The sequence below is a fragment of the Danio aesculapii genome, chromosome 3, assembly GCF_903798145.1.
Source record: "Danio aesculapii chromosome 3, fDanAes4.1, whole genome shotgun sequence".
In the NCBI taxonomy this organism is placed as follows: domain Eukaryota; kingdom Metazoa; phylum Chordata; class Actinopteri; order Cypriniformes; family Danionidae; genus Danio; species Danio aesculapii.
In genome coordinates, this window is record NC_079437.1 from 2,524,999 (window position 1) to 2,545,954 (window position 20,956).

The window sequence follows — 20,956 nt, forward strand, 5'->3', positions numbered from 1 at the left end:
GACACAATATTCATTCTGTTTCCACTGCAGCATGACTTTATATTCTATACTGGACATTATTTCTGTTCAATGACAAGACTTTTGTCTTAGCAGAGTCAGACCTTCTGTCCTAATGAAATCATTAAAAATCAAGGCATGATTATATTTTATTTTGGTCAAATAAACATAATCTAGAGGCCTTTACCTTTCATATTTCACTTCTGATACCAAATGATCAACTAGAAGTCAAATTATTATATGCTGTTACTAAAACTTGGATAGGGGACAAGACTTTTGTCAGGTAGTGTATGTATATATTTCATATTTGCATTTATATAATGCATTAAATGTGTGTGTATACAGTAGTCAACATTTGAAGTGTATCAAATATACCGTAATTATGTAACTGACTTATAAATAACTATATTGGTATTGTTCGATACATATTTTGGATTAACATATAAGTTTTTTTTTTTTTTGTCCATAGCTAATGTTAAATACTGTATACAGCTATAAACATAACACACAGAAAGATCTGCACTTAAATGTACATGCGAATACGTGACCAGCTGAAGACTAAATTATTTACTTTTTCAATAATTCCCCAACTGATATTTAAGAGATTTTTAAACTAATAATTAATTTCTAATTTCTTTTGTTTTTGCCACAATGATGGTACATAATATTGTTCAAGAGTCCACTATTCAACTTAAAGTACAATTTCGAGGTCTTATTAGTTCAATTAAGCAAGTCCTTGGTTTGTCTTTATTGTCTTGTTTATGTCTTGAGAGGGCTAATCATATTGACCATAGCTGTTTAATATATGTTGGATTTATTTATTCCAGCCAAATTAGAGGGTGGGGGGTGGGGGGGGGGGGCTTCTCCAGATGAAAATTATAACACAAAACAGGGGAGGAAAAAAGGTGGTCCTTGCTCTATTAAACCACTTGGGGATCATTTGAATTCGAGATTTCTAGATCTCCTAAATAAAACCTGCAACTACTTCACACTCATTCATGGTCACAGGTTGCATTAACTAATGGAAGTGTACTGTATTTACTAACATGATACTGCTGACATGTATTACTCATAGTTCAACAGTTAAAGTTGAGAATCATTCACTCATTTATTTTCCTTCGACTTTAGTCTCTTATTCATCAGTGGTCACCACAGTGAAATGAACCGACAACTATTCCAGCATGTTTACGCATGTGTCAAACACACTCTCATACACTACGGCCCATTTAGTTTATTCAGTTCACCTGTAGCACATGTGTTTGGCTGTGGGGAAAACCAGAACACCCAGAGGAAACCCACGCCAACACGGGGAGAACATGCTAACTCCACACAGAGCCTTTTTGACGCATTTATAATCAATGTTCACTTTTTTTGCATGCTCTTCCAGTTGTCTATTTTGTTAAATTATTATATTTTTAACATTAACACAATGTAAGCGTATCATTGAGTTTGAACGCCATTTCACCTGACATACTCCTGAAAGCAGCAGCAGATAGTTCATTCTGAAAGTAAAATAACTAGCAGACGCTTTGAAAATGAGCTGTGATTCAGAGCAAACCAACAACATCAGTCACTCAGTCGCTTATTAATAATGTTAAAGAGGTTCAGTTTCATTTTCAAAGCGTCTGCAAGTTAGTTAACTTTCAAGATCTGATGTGAACTATCTGCTGCTGCTTTCAGTTGTATGGCAATAAATGTCTCGTAAAACCGTGTTTGAACTCACATTGGCAGCATTTACCACTGAATGAAGCACATAATCAGTACCTGAGGGTGTCTGTGATAGTCGTTTATGCTGCTGTTCTGCTGCGTCAACATGGAAGTTGAAAGTTTCTAAAATAGAGACTGCACATCACAGATGGCTTAAAAAAAATCTAAATATTGATGAAAAATCACCTTTAAAGCTCTTAGCTTTGCACAATACTAATCCAAAATTAGATTTTATTTTTTTTTTTATAGCTGGAGTAGTACAGTTTATAGCAAAAGTATGGAAAGTAATGCAAAAGTAACGATGTATTACCATTAAAAAAAGTAACTAACACAACTAGTTACTAGTAAACTAGTTTTTGTAGAGCAAGAGTGCTTTCACAGCTGTTTTGTTCTGAAACAGGGATTAAAATTGTTACATTGTTGCTCTTTGTTCTTGGTGCGGTTTCACTTTCACACGGCAAAGTTTCTAAACGGACCAAAAGAGCTAAAACAAGTCTCTCCTCACATTGGTCAGAGTTTCAGTGTTTATTTTGCAGAGTCCCGCTCAGCTGTCATGCAACCTTATTTTAATTTATGGCAATGAGCAACAAGGTTTTATAAGCGAAATGCTGCGCTTTAATTTTGAATGGTGACACCCACAGACATCGTCACCAAGTATAACCTAGAGGTAAGACTTTCTCAAACATAGCTGTTGGCTAGAATTATGCATTATAGGCTTTACATGGTAGAGAGAAATAACAGATAAAGCAAGACTGCAGTTTGGTCAGTTTTCCTAACAGATAAACAGCTCTCTCTGATATTTCAGCATGCTTTCACTTTCATATTTGACATGAAACGCACATTTACCAGTGGAAATGATGACATCTCACCCTACTCATGACTCTCTCTTCATATAGCTGTATATATGCCTATTACATATCAATAATGTACTGTGATATAGCCGGGCTCGGATCGTTTTGCTTTCTCACTACAATCGATCCGCTCCAGAGTTCATTCAGGCGATCTCGGACCGATTGTTTTGTTGCGGATCCAAGAGCGATTGCTGGCTTCACATATCCCAAACAAACTGCGCCAACTGGGAAAACGCGCCCAGTTTTTTATTTAATTTTATTATGTAGCGATTACACACTCATGATACACTGTGATATAGCCTGGTTTGTCAGTTCGATGGATCATTTTGCTTTCTCACTACAATTTACAGAATTCGTTTCAATCGAGCCGAGTCCACCTCATTCAGGCCATTGATTCTGCGCGATTGCTGGATTCAGGTATGCCAAACGATCCGCGCTAACTGCAAACAAGACAGATTCTGAAACAAAAGTCTAGAGGTGCTTTCACACCTAGACTTCTGTTCCAGAACCTGGCGCGTTTTCCCAGTTGGCGCAGTTCGTTTGGCATATGTGAATCCAGCAATCGCTCTTGGATCCGCAACAAAACAATCGGTCCGAGATCGCCTGAATGAACTCTGGAGCGGATCGATTGTAGTGAGAAAGCAAAACGATCCGAGCCCGGCTATATCACAGTGCATTATTGATATGTAATAGGCATATATACAGCTATATGAAGAGAGAGTTATGAGTAGGGTGGGATGTCATTTCCACTGGTAAATGTGCGTTTCATGTCAAATACGAAAGTGAAAGCATGCTGAACTATCAGAGAGAGCTGACCGAACTGCAGTCTTGCTTTATCTGTTATTTCTCTCTATGTAAAGCCTATAACTCCTCACACATGACTTGTTTTAACTATGTTGGTGCATTTAGAAACATGAAAGCGAACCGCATCAAGAGCAACACTGTAACTATTAGAATTCCTGTTTCAGAACAAACCAATCGATCAGATGTGAAAGCTCCTCAATATTGTAATGCATCACTTTCAGAAGTAACTTTCCTCAACTACATCAGTCACCCAGTAGCCTATTAATAATGTTAAACGTGAATTACTTCGATTCAAAGCGTGGCGTGTTGTTAAGAGACGGTGTAAGACAATCCGCTCTGTAAATCTGGAATCTTATTGTAAAGTGTGACCCATTATTAAAAACACAACACATTATCCTTGCTGTGGTAAAAAGTGTGTAAATTACTCCAGACTGCATGTGTGTTTGAACAGACGGAGCCGATACTGCAGTAATGTGTGTGTGTGTTTAATTTTCGTCATCATCATCACCTCGTTCACACACACCAAACACATGAATACAAAATACCAAGAGGGTGAAGGAGATCTTAATGCCATGGACAAACTGAAGCTCAGCAGGTGATGTGTGTGTAAAATAACCAAACTATCAGATATACAGCACACACACACACTCACAGAGAGAGAGAGAGATGAAGAAGACAGAGCAGATTGAGTCTATTTGACCAGAGGTCTGGTTTTGTCATCGTCTCCACACTGATGAGCTTTATACTTCTTCACCTCTGCCATGTATTTCGTCCAGGCGTCTCCTTTCCCAGCCTCCACCTGCACACACACAATTAAACATGCAGCAAACACACATCAACATATATCAACATACATGATTGATCAAAAGTGACAAAAAAAAAAAATTTTTTCAATAAAAATACTGTTCAACTTGATTTCCTGATCAGAAGTATCATAAAAATGAATCGTTTTATTAGTTATATTAATGTTGTTATATTAAATGTATTTATCTATTTATTATTATAATTTATTATTATTATCTATATATTTATATTCTAAAGAATACATCTATATATATATATATATATAGATAGATAGATATAGATATATATATATATATATAGATAGAGATATATATATATATATATATATATATATATATATATATATATATATATATATATATATATATATATATATATATATATATATATATATATATATACCTATATATATATATATATATAGATGTATATATCTATATACATCTATATATATCTATCTATATCGATCGATATATATATATATATATATATATATATATATAAATAAATGAAAAACTTATGATAGTTAATAAAATATGTCGTCATTACAGAGTAGATTTGCTTTAAACACTGAAATCAAACCTAATCTGGACCAAAAAAGCCAGTCATATGGTCAATATTTAAATACAAAAATAGCTGACCTTAAAGTGAAAAATCAATTCCAGAAATTGTATATTACTAATGAAGATCAAGTTTTGATACATTTACAGTAGAAAATGTACAAAATATCTTCATGGAACAAGATCTTTACATTAATATCTAATGGTATTTGGCATAAAAGTACATTTTTATCCATACAATGTATTTTAGCTGTTCCTACAAACATACCTGTGCAACATTTTTTATTGAGATTTCTACAATCTGAACAAACAGCTGTGAGCTTTCCCTGTTAATAGGACAACATTTAGCTAAGATATGACAGAACACAAATCTGGCATCTGAGGGTAAAAAAAATTGAAATATTGAGCAAATCACCTTTAAAGCTGTGCAAATTTTAAGTTATTAAATAACTGTTTATTATACAGCAGTTATTGTATAATTGGAAGTCGATGGGGCAAAAATAGCCACCAATGTAACGGAAGGATAGCAAATTTGAACAATGCACAAGGGTTAAATCTTAATAACACCGCAATATGTACAGCAGAAAAATATAAACATTGCAATAGCAGTTTTTTTTTTCCAATATCATCCAGCCCTAACAATGGTCAAGCCTTGTGTATTGTACAAATTGACTACACTTTCATTATGTTGGGGGCTGTTTTTGCCCCATTGCCTTCCATTATAAGCACATTTATTGATTGCAAAGCCATTACAGAATATAATCATGCATTCTTGACTGTTGCTGGTTTTAACCATTGGGAAGAAGTAAAATGTGTCATTTCTACTGTTTATCATCAGTTGGCAGCATTAACCCTTTAGTCAAGCCTGTACAAAAGAGTTTCTGGCTTTTTTATGAAGTTCTGTGGAGTAAAACAGCTGATTATAGTTTGGGGATAAATGCAAATATGTGTGCATAAATATGTTCACTACGTTCTGAGAGCTGAGATGCGCATTTTTTATTTTCTCAAACATGTCAAGGTAAGTGTGCAAAGGTCTCTCTCACACACACTCACAAACAATACCCCATGTAGAAACCAGAAACTACGCTTTTTTTGCACTGCAGCTGATGATCAACAGTAAAAATGACAGATATTACCTCTTCCTAACAGTTAAAACCAGCAATAATCAAGAACACATGATTATTTGCTGTCATGGCTTTGCAACAAATGTCATTATAATGGAAGTCAATGGGGCAAAAACAGCCCCCAACATAATGAAAGGGTAGCAAAATAGCCCACAGTGTATTGCTGAAAAATTGCAAAGCATTCTCCCAAAATATGTGTCAAAATAAGATTTGTGACCAAAAATCATTCCATTTTCTGAAACACAAAGAAAGTTGTGGCCAAATTAAGCATCAAAATCCCCCCAGTGTTGATGAAAACATCCCCAACAGCACACAAGGGTTAAACCACACACATTCTCCATCATATTAAAGAGAGTTTCCTCACCTCTGAGTCTTGTTTCAGTTTCTTGGCCACCACGCCGGTCTTGAGGGCCAGTCTCGCGCCTCCTCTCCTCTTGCCCACCTGATCAATAAGGGAACAGACTGAGAGCGTTACAGGGGCTTCAGGAAGAGCAGGACCCGCACAAGAGCCACAATCTACAGCTGTATGACTGTGAGAGAGACATTCAGTGTGTGTGAATGCTATTGAGCTCAAAGTTGGCTTTATATTCGCACATTCAGACTTAATCCCTAAAGGTCCCATTTTTAGATGTTAGTTTCAGTCTGTTAATTTGAGGATAACTGTGCTCCAAAACAGTGGCAAAATTTGAGTTTAGAAAATATAAACCTGATATAAACGTCCACAGCTTGCAGTTTGTCACTTCCACCTAAATGGATCAACCATTTTTTTTAGGTCTCATCAAATCTTCTGACCAATCAAACGCTCTCTAGTATCTGATAAGCCCCGCCCTATTCTTTTCATTAGCTGTTCATTTGATGCGCTTGAGCTCAACCACTCTCACTGGCAGAGCTGTGATATAAACTAAATGCTATTGGCTGTTTTATTGTAAGGGGAGGAGCTACTCTTCATGTTTCAGTTGAGACTACGTCAAATTACGTATATTGTATTATTTTTTACTGTTAAATTTGTTACAACTTCCTGCCCAGGGACTACAGATGTAAATTGGCTTTACAGCTAATTCTGGCACAATATGCCATGTTGTACATTGTCCCTGTATAAATAAATAAATAAACATCAAATAAAAAATTCACTTTTCTAAGCACTTCACGGGACCTTTAAAATCCAGAAGCTGCGACCCATTTTTTTTTTTGAGTTATTATAACCCAAAGAGCTGATAACACCAAACGTAATTTATGCGTCGAGGCGTATCTTTTGAATGCTTTAAGCAACGATTTTTTACACGATTTTTATTGTCGGTTATGAAAGTCACCATGTCAGATTTTGTGATTTTTTTTATTGATAAAATCGTGACTTGCTGTGGGTAACGAGTGTGCCAGACTACACGTTCCTTCACGATTAGTCATCCCAAGACGTCTATAACGAGCGTTATTTCCCAAAGCAGTCACAAGTGTTGCTATAACAATATTTCTGATCTTAATTTCAAAATATTTATCTTATTTCAACTTCAATAAACACTGATGCTTGCCCTTAAATAATCTAGTTATTAGCTGTCTGCATTCGTTACAACATGGATAGGATCAAACGTATGATTCCTTTTTAATAGTAAGATATTTTCTTTGAAATCTAAATGTATAGTTTCCTGCCATGGGTTTCTTATTAAACACTCCCTCGCCTAAACTTGCCACGAGTGAGACTGAGAAAATGAAAGCAAATAAGCAGCAGCAAGGAAATATCAGATGCTTAAGACATAATCTTTAAAATAATGACATATTAAAAATTTAGCAAATATATGAGGTTTGTGATACAACAATTACAGTAATTAAAGTAGAACAAACCATCCACCAGTATAGTTGAGTAGTGTAGGGGCACAAACAAAAATATAATTCGTATATTTTTCTTTGAAAAAAATATATTTTTAAACTAATTTCGTTTGGTTTAATTTTTTAATTAATTTTAATGCATCTTTTGTTAGTCAGTTATCTATAAACAAGAATAACGAATAACAAGTGATGCGCTTCAAAACAAGTCCAGTATATGCTTCAGCGCAAAAACACGAACGGGCTTGTTAAATAAAATAATAATCTAGCTTAAATAAAATAAAAGTGAAACATTCACAGTTTCAGAGCAGCCTATATCAAACTGTTTACACACTTTTACAATTTGAATAAGCAGGAAATGCTTTGGCAATGTATTCGCAGCACTGAACATGTTCCCAGATTACCTCGGAAGAACAAACTCTGTTGAAAGGAGGAGAGAACTCAGAAACTCGCTGTTAGAATGAAGCCGTCTGCATATTTGTCAGATAAAATTCCTTAAATTACTATAATATTTCAGAAAAGATAGTTAAAGTTTACATAACCAACGATTTACCTTATCCACCCACAGGTAAACATGCAGCCTACTTTTTAATCACCTGACCAGCGTATTAACGGCAGCCCCTGCTGAGAAAACTGAGAAATGATGTGCTCCTATTGCTCAGGGTCACCCATCTGAGAGAACTAGAGTTTTTCCCATTTTATAAAGTTCCTTTTACAGCATCGATGTTGTAATTTAATTAAAATACAATCAGTTAAAATAGACTTTTGCATTCATTTAGTTGCTCAAGCGTAAAACGAGACAAAAAGCTGTTTACTCGCACGCGCCTGTCAGAATCGGCAGGCTAGTGCAGAAGCTCCATTGAATATACTGGTGTAAAATAAATGCTCATATTATAAAAATACGGCGGAAAAAAATGTAATTTAATGCAGTGCTTTTTGTACAATCTGAGACCCACTTTATATCGTATATCGATCGGGCTTATTTTTAAAGAAAACAGACCTTAAACGCGCCGGTTTTGCATTGGCATACACTTCACTGGAAACGATTAACACAGGATACTGGCAAACTAAAAGTCCTATTAGCATGCTTCGGCATACACCCTATTGAATCATGAGGCGTCGCAGGCATAATATCGGTTGTCATGAACTATGCCACATTACACAAGAAACAATTGAATTTTGTCTCACGATGCCTATTTGTTGTTTACAAATCCCCATGACACCCTGCGTCAAGCAAATTGTACAGAAATCGTGACAAATTTGTGTGATCTGACCAGGGCTTTACTAACGAACATTTTGCACACTGCTTATGCGCCTTGCGTGCCTCCCTGTTCCCTGTGTTCCCTGTTTTTGGAACGTAAAAGCGTGTTCGGTGTGTTCGACCCCTAATAGACTCCTCACCGTTTCGATCTGTTGTCAACACTGTCAGTTGGAGAGGCGTGGTTAAGCATGTTAGCCACACCCACTATCTCAGACTGACGTAATCTGTGAATTTAACTGAAACCAAACAAGATTTTAATTTTAGATGGGCACACTTCTAAATGACATGCACAGATGAAGTTCACCACAAAACTAGCAATGTAAGCTAAAAAAATATCTGCACATTCTAACTGTGAAAATTAAATTAGCAGCCGATTAAACAGTGCTAATATTGTTTTAAAGTCATTCTCAAATGCAAATTCACATCGAATATTCTTAGTAGTGTGGTAAACACTACAGGGACCGCTAAAATGAACGAATGTGCGAATATAAAACCAACTTTACCTCAACATTGTGAATAAGTTTACGCTCAAGTAAAGCTCGTCCGTACAAAGCTGCTCGCGCTAAACGCCTTCTTGTCCTGCGGGGCTTGAGCTGCAGACGAGCTGCCCTTCATCATCTCCTCCTCCTCCTCTTGCTGTTGTTTCTTCCTCTTTTCCTCCTCCTCCATCTTCTTCTTGAACATCTCCATGAAGCTGCCGTCGTTGGCGAAGGCGTTGGCCGCTATGGGTGCGCTGTGGGCCGGGCTGCTGCCGCCGGACTCATCGCTGCTGCTGCTGGAGGTCTGGTGGTGGTGGTGACGGTGTTTTTGATGGTGATGATGGTGGTGGTGATGATGGCGTGTATGTGTGTCGGATTTGCTCTGCTTTTTCTCCATTGTGTATATTTTTATTATTATTATGTCACTAATGGAGAGTAATTTAACATTCGCGTCGGTTGTTTTAGCTTATACAGTTCACTAAATATAGTAACTCGAGAACTAAGCGTATTTTAAACGCGGTGACGATGAAAATTAAACAATAATAAACAAATAATACGCGGGTTTGTTTTTACGGTTTGGTCGTACAGTACCGCCGGTTTCACAGCGGAACAAAAACGGCTTTAACGGCAAACAAAAAGCGCTGACAGTGCGTGTATGATTTTAATCCAGTATCAAACGCACTTCTGGATAAATACGCAAGATTTAAGCGGTTTATTCCGGTGTTTTTCGCACAGGTTTGTTGTATTTCAGCGTCGCTCCGCCATTTTGGATTCCATCTACACTTTGTGCTGTTTGCGTGTTTGAGTGACGCGCTGCCGCCGCCTGCAGCCAGGAGGAAGAAATGCCGTGAATAAACTAAAATAGTAAATAAAATCAGATTTAGCAAAGGTAAGATTGTTCGGAAACCATTTTTTACCAATACTTGCTTGTAATTTCAGTATATTCGACTACAGTCATACGTTAAGCAAGTTAAAATGTACGTGGTGGTGGTGGTGACAGTGTTTTTGATGATGATGATGGCGGTGATTTACTCTGCTTTTTTTCCAGTGTTTTTACTATAATTTGGTTAGTAATGGAAACTAATTTAACATTAGCGTGTTTTAGCTTATATAGTTCACAAAATATCTTCTTAACCCTACTGAAAAAACAAGCTTAGGCTGGTTAGCTGGTTTTAGCTGGTTGACCAGTCTGGTTTTAGAGGGGTTTTGGCCATTTCCATCCTGATCTTAGCTGGTCAGGCTGGAAAACGACCAGCTAAAACCAGCTTGACCAGCCTAGACAGGCTGGGAGCCCAGCCAAAATCAACTATGTCCAGCTTAAACCAGGCTGGTCAAGTTGGTTTTAGCTGGTCATGGCCAAAACCCCTCTAAAACCAGGCTGGTCAACCAGCTTAAACCAGCCTAGGCTGGTTTAAGCTGGATTTTTCAGCAGGGAACTTGAAAATTAGGCATATTTCAAACACGGTCACGATGCAAATTATACAATAATAAAGAATAAACACGCAAGTTTGTTTTTAATTTGTTATGGTCGAACAGTATCGCCAGTTTCTCCACGAAATAAACTAAACTTAAACAGTGGACAAAATAAGATTTAGCAAGAATTAAGTCACATTTTTGCATCAAAACCGCTTCAAAAGGACGAACAGGCAAATATGTCAACTGTGAAAACGATTCATTGTGGAACTACTGCAAATTTATTTAGGTAAGATCGTTCAGAAACGTTTTTATACCAATACTTGCTTGTAAGTTTAGTATATTGGTCTATATTCATACAGTAAACTAATTAAAATGTGCATTTCCTTTAAAAAAAAAGAACAAAACAAAACAATAATGCACATTTTAGAAATGCATTTACAAAATAATAGTATATAAATAAGATTTAGCAAGAATCAAGTCATCTTTTTGCGTCAAAACCACTTTAAATGGACGAACAGGCAAATATGTCAAATATGAAAATGAATCGTGGAACTAATTTAAAATTATTTATGTAAGATTAATCAGAAACTCTTTTTTTACCAATACTTGCTTGTAATTCCAGTACTACAACCTGACAAAAGTCAATCCCAGTCATAAGAGCAACACATAATAACTTGACTTCTAGTTGATCACTTGGAAACGTGGCAGAAGGTGGATTTTTCAGATGAATCATCTGTTGAACTGCATCCCAATCATCACAAATACTGCAGAAGACCTATCGGAACCCACATGGACTCAAGATTCTCACAGAAATCAGTCAAGTTTGTTGAAGGAAAAATCATGGTTTGGGGTTACATTCAGTATGGGGGCGTTCGAGAGATCTGCAGAGTGGATGGCAACATCAACAGCCTGAGGTATCAAAACATTTGTGCAGCCCATTACATTACAAACCACAGGAGAGGGTGAATTCTCCAGCAGGATAGCGCTCCTTCTCATACTTCAGCCTCCACATCAAAGTTCCTGAAAGCAAAGAAGGTCAAGGTGCTCCAGGATTGGCCAGCCCAGTCACCAGACATGAACATTATTGAGCATGTCTGAAGTAAGATGGAGTAGGCGTTGAAGATGAAAACAAAGAATCTTGATGAACTCTGGGAGTCCTGCAAGAACGCTTTCTTTGCCATTCCAGATGACTTCATTAAGTGATTTGAGTCATTGCAGAGATGTATGGATGCAGTCCTCCAAGCTCATGATGGAGTCAGACACAATATTCATTCTGTTTCCACTGCAGCATGACTTTATATTCTATACTGGACATTATTTCTGTTTAGAGACAAGACTTTTGTCTAAGCAAAGTCAGACCTTACTGTCCTAACGAAATTCAAGTCAAGACATGATCATATTTTATTTTGGTAAAATAAGCGTAATTTAGAGGCCTTTGCCTTTCATATAAGCCACTTCTGATACCAAATCATCAACTAGAAGTCAAGTTATTATTTGTTGTTCCTAAAATATGGATAGGCGACAAGACTTTTGTCAGGTATATTTACGTCAAGCTAATTAAATCTACATTTCGTTTTAGAAACAAGTTAAATAAAACATTAATATATATAAATAAATAAAAAACTAATAATTACAATTATAAATCAGATTTTAACCAAAATGCATTAAAATGTTAGCAATATAAGCAATAAAAGCATACAAATACACGTTTAGAATTATAGTTTGCTTTCACTTGTGTTTTATTGTTTGTTAATATTTAATATAACAAATAAATTTACAATTTTCTAACAATCAATAATATAGAAATAACAAAAAACTAATTTGATTTAAAGCGATGGAAACTTGATATATTCCAAGTAACATTTTACATATATTTATAACATGTGAACGTATATTTATACATTTATCATATTGACAATGTGGGCTTTTACACAAGGAAATATATGCAAATATATATTTGAAATAAAAGCAACCATGTAAAGATTTATTTTTCATAAATATTTATTTCTGTACATTTATACTTACATAATGGAGGTTTAATACAACGAGATAAAGGTAAATATATTTGAAATAAGATTAAGTAAACTAATAGCATTCACCTCCAAATTATCAGTATTTCTCTATATTGCCATATAGTTACTCCATATAATTAAATATTATAATGTATATTCGATTTCTCAATTTAGAAAACGAAAACAAAATAAACTGTTAAATATTATATTTCAGTATATAAATAAAACAATACTCTCCCTTTCAATACTCTCCCTTTCAATACTCTCCCTTTCAATACTCTCCATTTCAATATTCTCACATTCTTTCTTGCTGCTGTAACCAAAGTCTCTCTCATATTGGCACAAATGAAAGTCTCATATCTTAAGGCAAACATAAAACCATGCACTACATATCTTATAATAAAAAATATGTATTATTTATTATTATTATTATTATGTGCTATAAGAAGAAAACAACACAATTCACAAAGAATTAAATTCCAGTTCTTCATATTTATTCCATTATTTATGATCCAAAAGGACGTACAATAAAAGAAAACACCCATAAACCCAACGCAAGTGTGATATCTCATACCAATAAACTCATTTATTGTAGTGCAAAGAGAAGGACAGTGACTTAATTACATACCGACCTCATCAGTCCAACACCATCAACATGAACAACAACACTGTGATGACACACACAAATGAACATCAGAACTGTGAACGGACATTGATAAACCAACCAAAAAACAAACAAAACAAAGACAGAACAGTTTTAAAGTGACCCAAAAATAACCCAAAATATCTGAACTGATGAGGCTGGAATACAGTAGTGTTTCTGAACGTACAGCAGTGTCATTTAAAGAGACAGTTCACCCAAATAAAACATTTACGCACTCTTTACCCGTTTTCAAACTGGTTTGGGTTTCTTTCTTCTGTCCATCACAAAAGAAGATACTTTGAAGAATGTTGCAAACCTGTAACCATTGACTTCCATTGTAGGAAAAAAAACAAATGCTGTGAAAGTCAATAGTTGCAGATTTTAAACATTCTTCAAAATATCTCCTTAACATAAGATACTCAAAGATTTGAAAGCCCTTAAATAGTGAGTAAATGTTTATTTTTGGGAGGTGAACTGTCTTTTTAAGAGTAATAAATACAGATTCAGTCCTTCAGCAGCAGACTTTGGTGACGTCAAATAAAACGTACATAATTAAAGCAGCAACAGTTTTCACATGCAAATGAACCACATTTACATAGAAATGACCAAAAAAACGCACCTGATGTGCTGCGCTCCAGCATTAAGTTTGTTATCTAACAGATATAATCGAAGGCACGTTGTGTTTAAAGTGCGTTCACATGTGCCGTACCCTGATGAACACACACACACACACAAATCATTAAAAAACAACAACCCTCAAACACCATGAAATTAAACTCATTCATCTTAATTAATGGGATAGTTCACCCCCCAAAAAATCTAAACTTCAGTACTATTTACTCACATTTAAGTAGTTTTGTAAGTTTGTTTCTTTTGTTGAACACAAAAGAAGATATTTTGAAGAATGCTGGGGATACAGGAGGAACAAACACCATGGAAGTCAACAGCTGTTTGTTTTTTTGCAACATTCTTCAAAATATCTTCTTTTGTGTTTAACAGAAGAGAAACTTCTAGATTTCATAGAACTCCATTTTCATTTTATTGGGTGTACTATCCCTTTAAATTCATTATTAATGCTTAAAATAAAGCAACGAAGCTAAAAATCGAGAGGAGTGGATCGTTAATTTAAATCTTCATTAAAGGAACAGTTCAGACAAAAATGAAAATTCAGTTTAAATTCTATTGAACACAAGGGAAGACAATTTAAGGAATGCTGGGGGATAATAAAAAAAAAGCAGCCATAATAGGATCAACAACCCCCCCCCAACATTCTTCAAAATATCTTTTGTATTCAACAAAAGAACTCATAGATTTATGAGTTAACTTAAATTTTATTGAGTGTACTGTCCCTTTAAATTCATGATTAACGCTTAAAAATAAAGTAATAAGGCTAAAAATCAAGAGAAGGAGTGGATCGTGAATTTAAAGGGACAGTACACCCAAAAATGAAATCTTAAATCTGAGTACTTCTGCTGAACACGAATGAAGATATTTTGAAGAATATTGGGGGGAGCGGGGAGGGGCATAGTAGGATCAACAAATACTATGGAAGTCAGCAGCTGTTTTTTTCCCCAACATTCTTCCAAATATCTTCTTTTGTGTTCAATTTAAAATTCTTTCTTCTGTTGAACACAAAAGAAGATGTTTTGAAAAATGCTGTATGAAAAAAAGCATCTGTTGACTTCCATAGTGTTTGTTGGTGCAGCTGTGGCTGCTTTTTCCCCCAGCATTCTTCGAAATATCTTCTTTTGTGTTTAACAGAAGAAAATTATACATTTGGAACTGAATTTTTCATTATTTTGGATGTACCGTCTCTTTAAATTCATGATTAACGCTTAAAATGAACCAACTAGGCTAAAAACAGAGGAGGAGTGGATGTAAAAGAATAAAAGTGATGTCTAGTGAGCGGGACAGGATGGGACGGAGGGGTTTGTTCATCTGGGCTGCAGGCGGGAGAATCCTCTGCGGGCTTGAGTCGACTGTCTCTGCTGCGCCAGAAAAGACTGAGCAGAAGAGGAAGAGGAGGAGCGCTCGCCGGCCACTCTCTGATGAAGAGCCATTCCCTGAAGGGGGAAAAACACACACACAAAAGATGGTGTCAAACAATATTCACTCACAGCACTTCTGCAGCTTATTATGAGGGTAAATGTAAGCCTTTTGTTTAAGACCAACAATAGAAAACTTAATCAGCGTTGAGTAGGGGGCGGGGCTGTCTTTAGCGCATCGTTCGCTCATAGCAAACTAATGATAAGAGAGGGTATTAATATGCAGTTGCTATGGAAACCTTCAGGACGACGTCAACAGAAGGACTGACACTCCAAACACAGAAGCAAACGGTCAGACTTTCATTGAAGATTACCAAAACAAACACTTTTTAAAGTGGATTAATTGTTTCTGCACTGATTAATTATTTACTTTAAGAGTAACAATGCAAGCTAGCAAACTAAACATTGAGCATTGTAGATTTAGATGTTTTTGACACCGGCTATAATTGAAGAGGAAATAGCAGCAATGTGTTGAGAACTACATAATGTCTGTGGATCCCATGTGGAGCTGTATTTAAAAGGAGAACTATACACTGATACACTACACTAAAGTACGTTAAGGCTTGAATAGCTCTGATTCAACCCTTTGAATGTGGTAAAAAAACTGTTTTACCTTCTGCTCAGATCCATTGTATTCATCTATAGACCTTTATTAGCGATGTCAATAGCTGGTGTAAAGACTCTTCATGTGCTCTCTAGACATTAAACGTAGTGAAAAGGATTTAATTCATAAATATTTTTTTCTTGGTGTTTATATTTGATACTTGGCCACACAATTAGTTTAGCAGTTTTCATCAGTTTAGGTGTTTAGTTTAACAGCTAAAGTATTTTTAATCTAACCAGTTTATACTTGCAAAACTGCCTTATGGAGATGATAAAATGAGTACAATTGAAAAAAAAAACATTTGCAGCACTTCTGACGTAACACCACTAGAGGGCGATTATAGCTCATGCAAGTCAAAAGTGAAAGTAAAAATCTATAAAAATGAAAATAGTTACATACAGCAGGCTCTATTTTAATGATCTAGGCAAAAGTCTAAAGCGATCAAAAGTCTAAAGCGCATAGTGCAAAAGCATTAAGGGCGTGTCAGAATCCACTTTTGCTATTTTAAGGACGGATAAATACAATCTGCACCCTGGTGCACAGTCTAACAGGGTTGTGCTTATTCTCTTAACGAGTTATGGGTGTGTTTTGAGAATCAACCAATCAGAGTCTCGGGGGGTTTTCACACCTGCCTTATTTAGTTTGGTTGAATCGCACTAGAGTTCGTTTTCCCTCTTGGTGCGGTTCATTTGGGCAGGTGTGAATGTAGCAATCGTATTCGAGTGTGCACCAAAAGCAGACCAAAAAAGCGTACCGAGACCTCCTTGAAGAGGTGGTCTCGGTACACTTTCAAACGAACCCTGGAGCGGTTCATTTGGGTAAGAACATGATCTGAATTAAAACAGACCCAACCGCAAAAAAGCACTGTGCCTTTTGGACTAATCCAGCTGCCGTAGGCTGATGCGCTGTGCATTATGGGGCGTGTAGGAAAAATATTTGTTGACAGCGCTTTACCAACAGAGAGAGAGAGAGGGAAAAACATTACCTGATGGATCGTTGGTAATATTTCTGCAAGATGACCATGTCGTAGTTTAGCTAAATTAATTCACACCTCCTCCTGAAGTGACGTGCGATGCATTAAAACATTGTTTTACAGCCGCACTTCATTCTCGAAATGTAAAGTTTGTCTAAAGTGATGTACACAAACTATACAGTATACTATGAGGAGGGATACAATCAGCTAGCGCAGTCGTAGCTTTATAGGCAAAAGTGACATTTTGTGTCTGCCGATTTGTTTACTTGCAGGAGTTCCATTGGCATTTTCCCGCACGTGAATTTTGACCAATCAATAAGCAGTTTAGGAACTATGTTTAACAACATCTGGCCAATGAGTGATGTGGATTTTGTCACATGACTGCATTTTGGTTCTTTTCATCTGGTTCGAACCAAAGCCAGCAGTGTGATGTGAAAACAACCCAAAGACGGCAGAAAATCTACAATGTATCATTTATTGCCCTTGGTCCGGACCAAATGAAGCGAACTACAGATGTGAAAGCACCCTAAGAGTCAGTTGCATTGCACCATGGGGCATTTATTTACATGGCAGACTTTGTAAGTGTAAAAACTGAACGCTTCACTAGCGAGAAAACAGTAAAACAGACCATCTGCTGTGTGAGAATAAAAGAACGAGCCTCCTTCATTCATCCTCTTTCTCTTTACTTTAACTCTTACCTTTACTCCTTTACTTTGGTGAAGTAAGGTAACGGTGTTGTACGCACTCCACTGAAGACATCCATCAGCCTACATATTTAATTTAGTTTGTTAAGTGCAAAGATTTGTTACAAAACCATTTCTAAATTCAGTTCTGATTTCCAGCAAACGAATAAATGAATAATAATAATGAAGTGTGTTCAAACACACGTCCTGTTCTTATGCCCCATATGGTGATGCAGACGTCTCCAAAACCCGACAGGTGGACAAATCTAAACTTGCTTTTAATAAAACAGATATAAATATGCATATAATAAATAATACTACTTATAATACCATTATACAAATGCAGACTGTCATGAATAAACTGAAAAAGCCCCCCTATATGTAAAGATATTTGTGTACTGCTGTACCAGGGTATATGCAGGAATCCTGAAGGTAACTTCAATACCTTTTTAAGACTTTTTCAAGACCTTCTCAGAATATTTTAAGACCTCGTCGCCACTTCAAGTTCTAATCAGTATCAAACCTTTAACTAAATAAACAGTTGCTAATACAATACATTTTTTTCTTCTAAAACCTGTAATAGTCAATGAAATGAAGATCTCGGTGTAATCTGGCTGTGTTTTCTCACCATGTTGTACCAGGCCGAGATGATGAGCTTCTCCTCCTGGTCGTGTCTGGATCTGGTCTTCTCGAAATCATGCTGAAAACACAGATACGAGCACAACACCATGATAAGCACAGTAAAACACACACACACACACACACACACACACACACACACACACACACACGATACAGAGTGTTTCTAACCTCCAGATGCTGGATCTTCCTGTCTTTCTCCGACAGCTGGTTCTTCAGAGCCTGAACTTCAGGAGGAACCGGGTTTAACTTCTGCTTCGGCTCCAGAGTCTTTATCACCTGAAACACACACACACACCATATGTATAAATATCAGAGGAATACACCTTTTCCTCTTTCTGTTTTGACATTACTGTGTCCATGTAATAAGTCAACTTGAAGCACTGCATGAGAAAGAGCTGTATTTGTGTTTAAATCTAGTGTTCGTCTAGCCAAGTGTGTGTTCAGTGAATTCATATGATGCCGATTTAATGTAAAGAACGTCATGGTAAATTAATGTATGTAACTGTATTTGTATATGACTCGATGATTTCCATCTCTACAGGGGGTTTTGCTATTGGGATATGTTATATAGTAGGGTATTTAGGCAGTAGAGCTGGATAAAGGTGGACAGCAGTAATAGTGTGTGAGATTGTACCGACCGTGCGAGCTTTCTCCACGTATCTCTTGTATCGGTCCTCCATTCTCCTCATGTCTTCATCCTTCTTCTTCAGGATCTCCTGCAGCTCATCAATCTTCTTCGCCACTGACACACACACACACACACAGGGTTACCATTAGCTAGAGCTGTAACTAGCAGGAGTGCGTAGACTTAATTGACAATCCACTAATTAATATTTATTTCTATTTTGTAAACTTAAATTACTATTACAAGTTAATTTAATATTTTAAAGGGAACATAGTTGACCTCTTTTTTATGATTTAATATTAATATTATGGTTCTTCTGAGTGTGTCAGTTTAGGTTCAGTTTAAAACACAATTCAGATTGTTTTATTATAATGTGTTCAAAAGTGTCATGTTGGGGGTGTGTCCACAGCTCGCTGATTTATGGGTGTGTTGCTTCACATGTAAATTAGTTTCGGCTTCCCGCCAACGTAACAAGGGGGCGGGGAGATGAGCTCACACGCTCTGCGTTTGCAACAGAGTCTGACAGGAAAACTGAGAAGGAGAGAGAGGATCAGCATTCAGTCGTACATGTACGACTCTGACACAGACCAAGCAGAGAGTACAAAATCATTTGTGTTAACTAACTAATAACCACACACACTGAATTAACTTTGACTGAGGCACCGGATGCGCCGCGACACAGCACACCAGACACTCTCTGTGGTGCACCAGAAACATGAAGTGTCCCGAATCGTCGCGCCACGCATTTTTGATTTCTAAACAGGTTTCTGCAGCGGTCCGCAGCGCCCAGCCGTCGACTTGAGTGTACCCTGATAGAAACCTATGTTTAGAATTCTAAAACGCATGCTAGTTAAGATCACAGGGAGCTTCTGGGATCACGAGAAATGCAAACGGCTGAAGTATAAGGTAGACTCAATGAGAAGTACACATGTTTGCAAACCTACCTAAAGATACAACTAATAATTCCGATTAGAGCGATAATGTGGAGAATATTGATCTTGTGTTGAGCCCAATGAGCCTTGCATCTAAAAATAGAGCTAGCGTGTTCCTTTAGTGATATCGCTTCGACTCACGCTGAAAATGGCGGACGTGAATCAACAAACTGAGGATATGATGACGCGCCTGTCAATCAATATTGGTGGGCGGGGGACCGCTCTCCTACATAAAGTTGCGGTCGATTTGAAAACAGCTCCAATTGGTCCACCGTTTTTTATGTTGTTAAATTGAAAAAAAAGCACTGGGTGTGCTTATATCACCCCAATATGACAGTCTATACACCATACATGCACATATGTCTGTCCAAACAGCTTGAAAAGTAGATTTTTTACCATAGGTGCCCTTTAAAACATATTTTTAGTAGTGCTGTCAAAATTAGCAAGTCAACGCACGCGATGAATATGAAATATTTAACTCACAAAAAAATTGCGTAATTAACGCAGTTGGAGGTTTTTTATTTCCTGTTGTGGCCGAAGTGTGTTTAACGTGCAAAGAAATATGGATAAGACCAAAGAAACGCTTTCAGAAGGAAAGTTTAAAGTATAAAATGTTACATATTTGTGTTATTTGTGCTCTGTTTGTGTCTCTCTCTCTCGCTCTGTTCTCCCATATCTGCTTTCATTATTCACAGGTTCCGTTCATTGGTCTATTCAGCTGTCAGTCATTTCTCCCCCGGTTACGTCATTCAAACGTCACATCCAATAAGCAAAGACCATCAATCATGAAAGCGCGCGCCAGACCACTCACCAGCCCCTATTTTCCCTTTCTTATCTTGTTTTCTTGTTGCGTTGCGTTACGAAAAAGCCCGTCTAACTGTGTATTTTGTTGTTGCCCGTTTCTGTGTGCACGTTATCCGTCAGTTATTTGTAGATCCCTCCATTTCTCTGTTTAACGTTGTTTAAGAGGCTTGGA

General features: G+C 36.7%; 2 protein-coding genes across 2 annotated transcripts in view; both read right to left on the reverse strand.

The window, feature by feature from the left end:
* Window positions 1-3,828: 3,828 nt before the first annotated feature.
* On the reverse strand, window positions 3,829-10,041 carry trir (telomerase RNA component interacting RNase). Its single transcript, XM_056452869.1, has 3 exons — window positions 9,476-10,041; window positions 6,212-6,289; window positions 3,829-4,158 (listed from the first exon to the last, which is right to left on the reverse strand). Exons 1-3 carry the CDS (start codon window positions 9,800-9,802, stop codon window positions 4,051-4,053), a joined length of 513 nt encoding a protein of 170 aa, XP_056308844.1. The 5' UTR covers window positions 9,803-10,041; the 3' UTR covers window positions 3,829-4,050.
* Window positions 10,042-13,305: 3,264 nt separating this feature from the next.
* The window catches only part of hook2 (hook microtubule-tethering protein 2), a 52,193-nt gene continuing 44,542 nt past the window's right edge, over window positions 13,306-20,956 (reverse strand). Inside the window, exons 18-21 of the mRNA XM_056448519.1 lie at window positions 19,062-19,165; window positions 18,592-18,699; window positions 18,410-18,481; window positions 13,306-15,539 (exon numbers count right to left, since the gene is read on the reverse strand). Coding sequence (XP_056304494.1) covers window positions 15,411-15,539; window positions 18,410-18,481; window positions 18,592-18,699; window positions 19,062-19,165 — 413 coding nt within the window. The 3' untranslated portion in view covers window positions 13,306-15,410. The remainder of the gene's footprint in view (window positions 15,540-18,409; window positions 18,482-18,591; window positions 18,700-19,061; window positions 19,166-20,956) is intronic.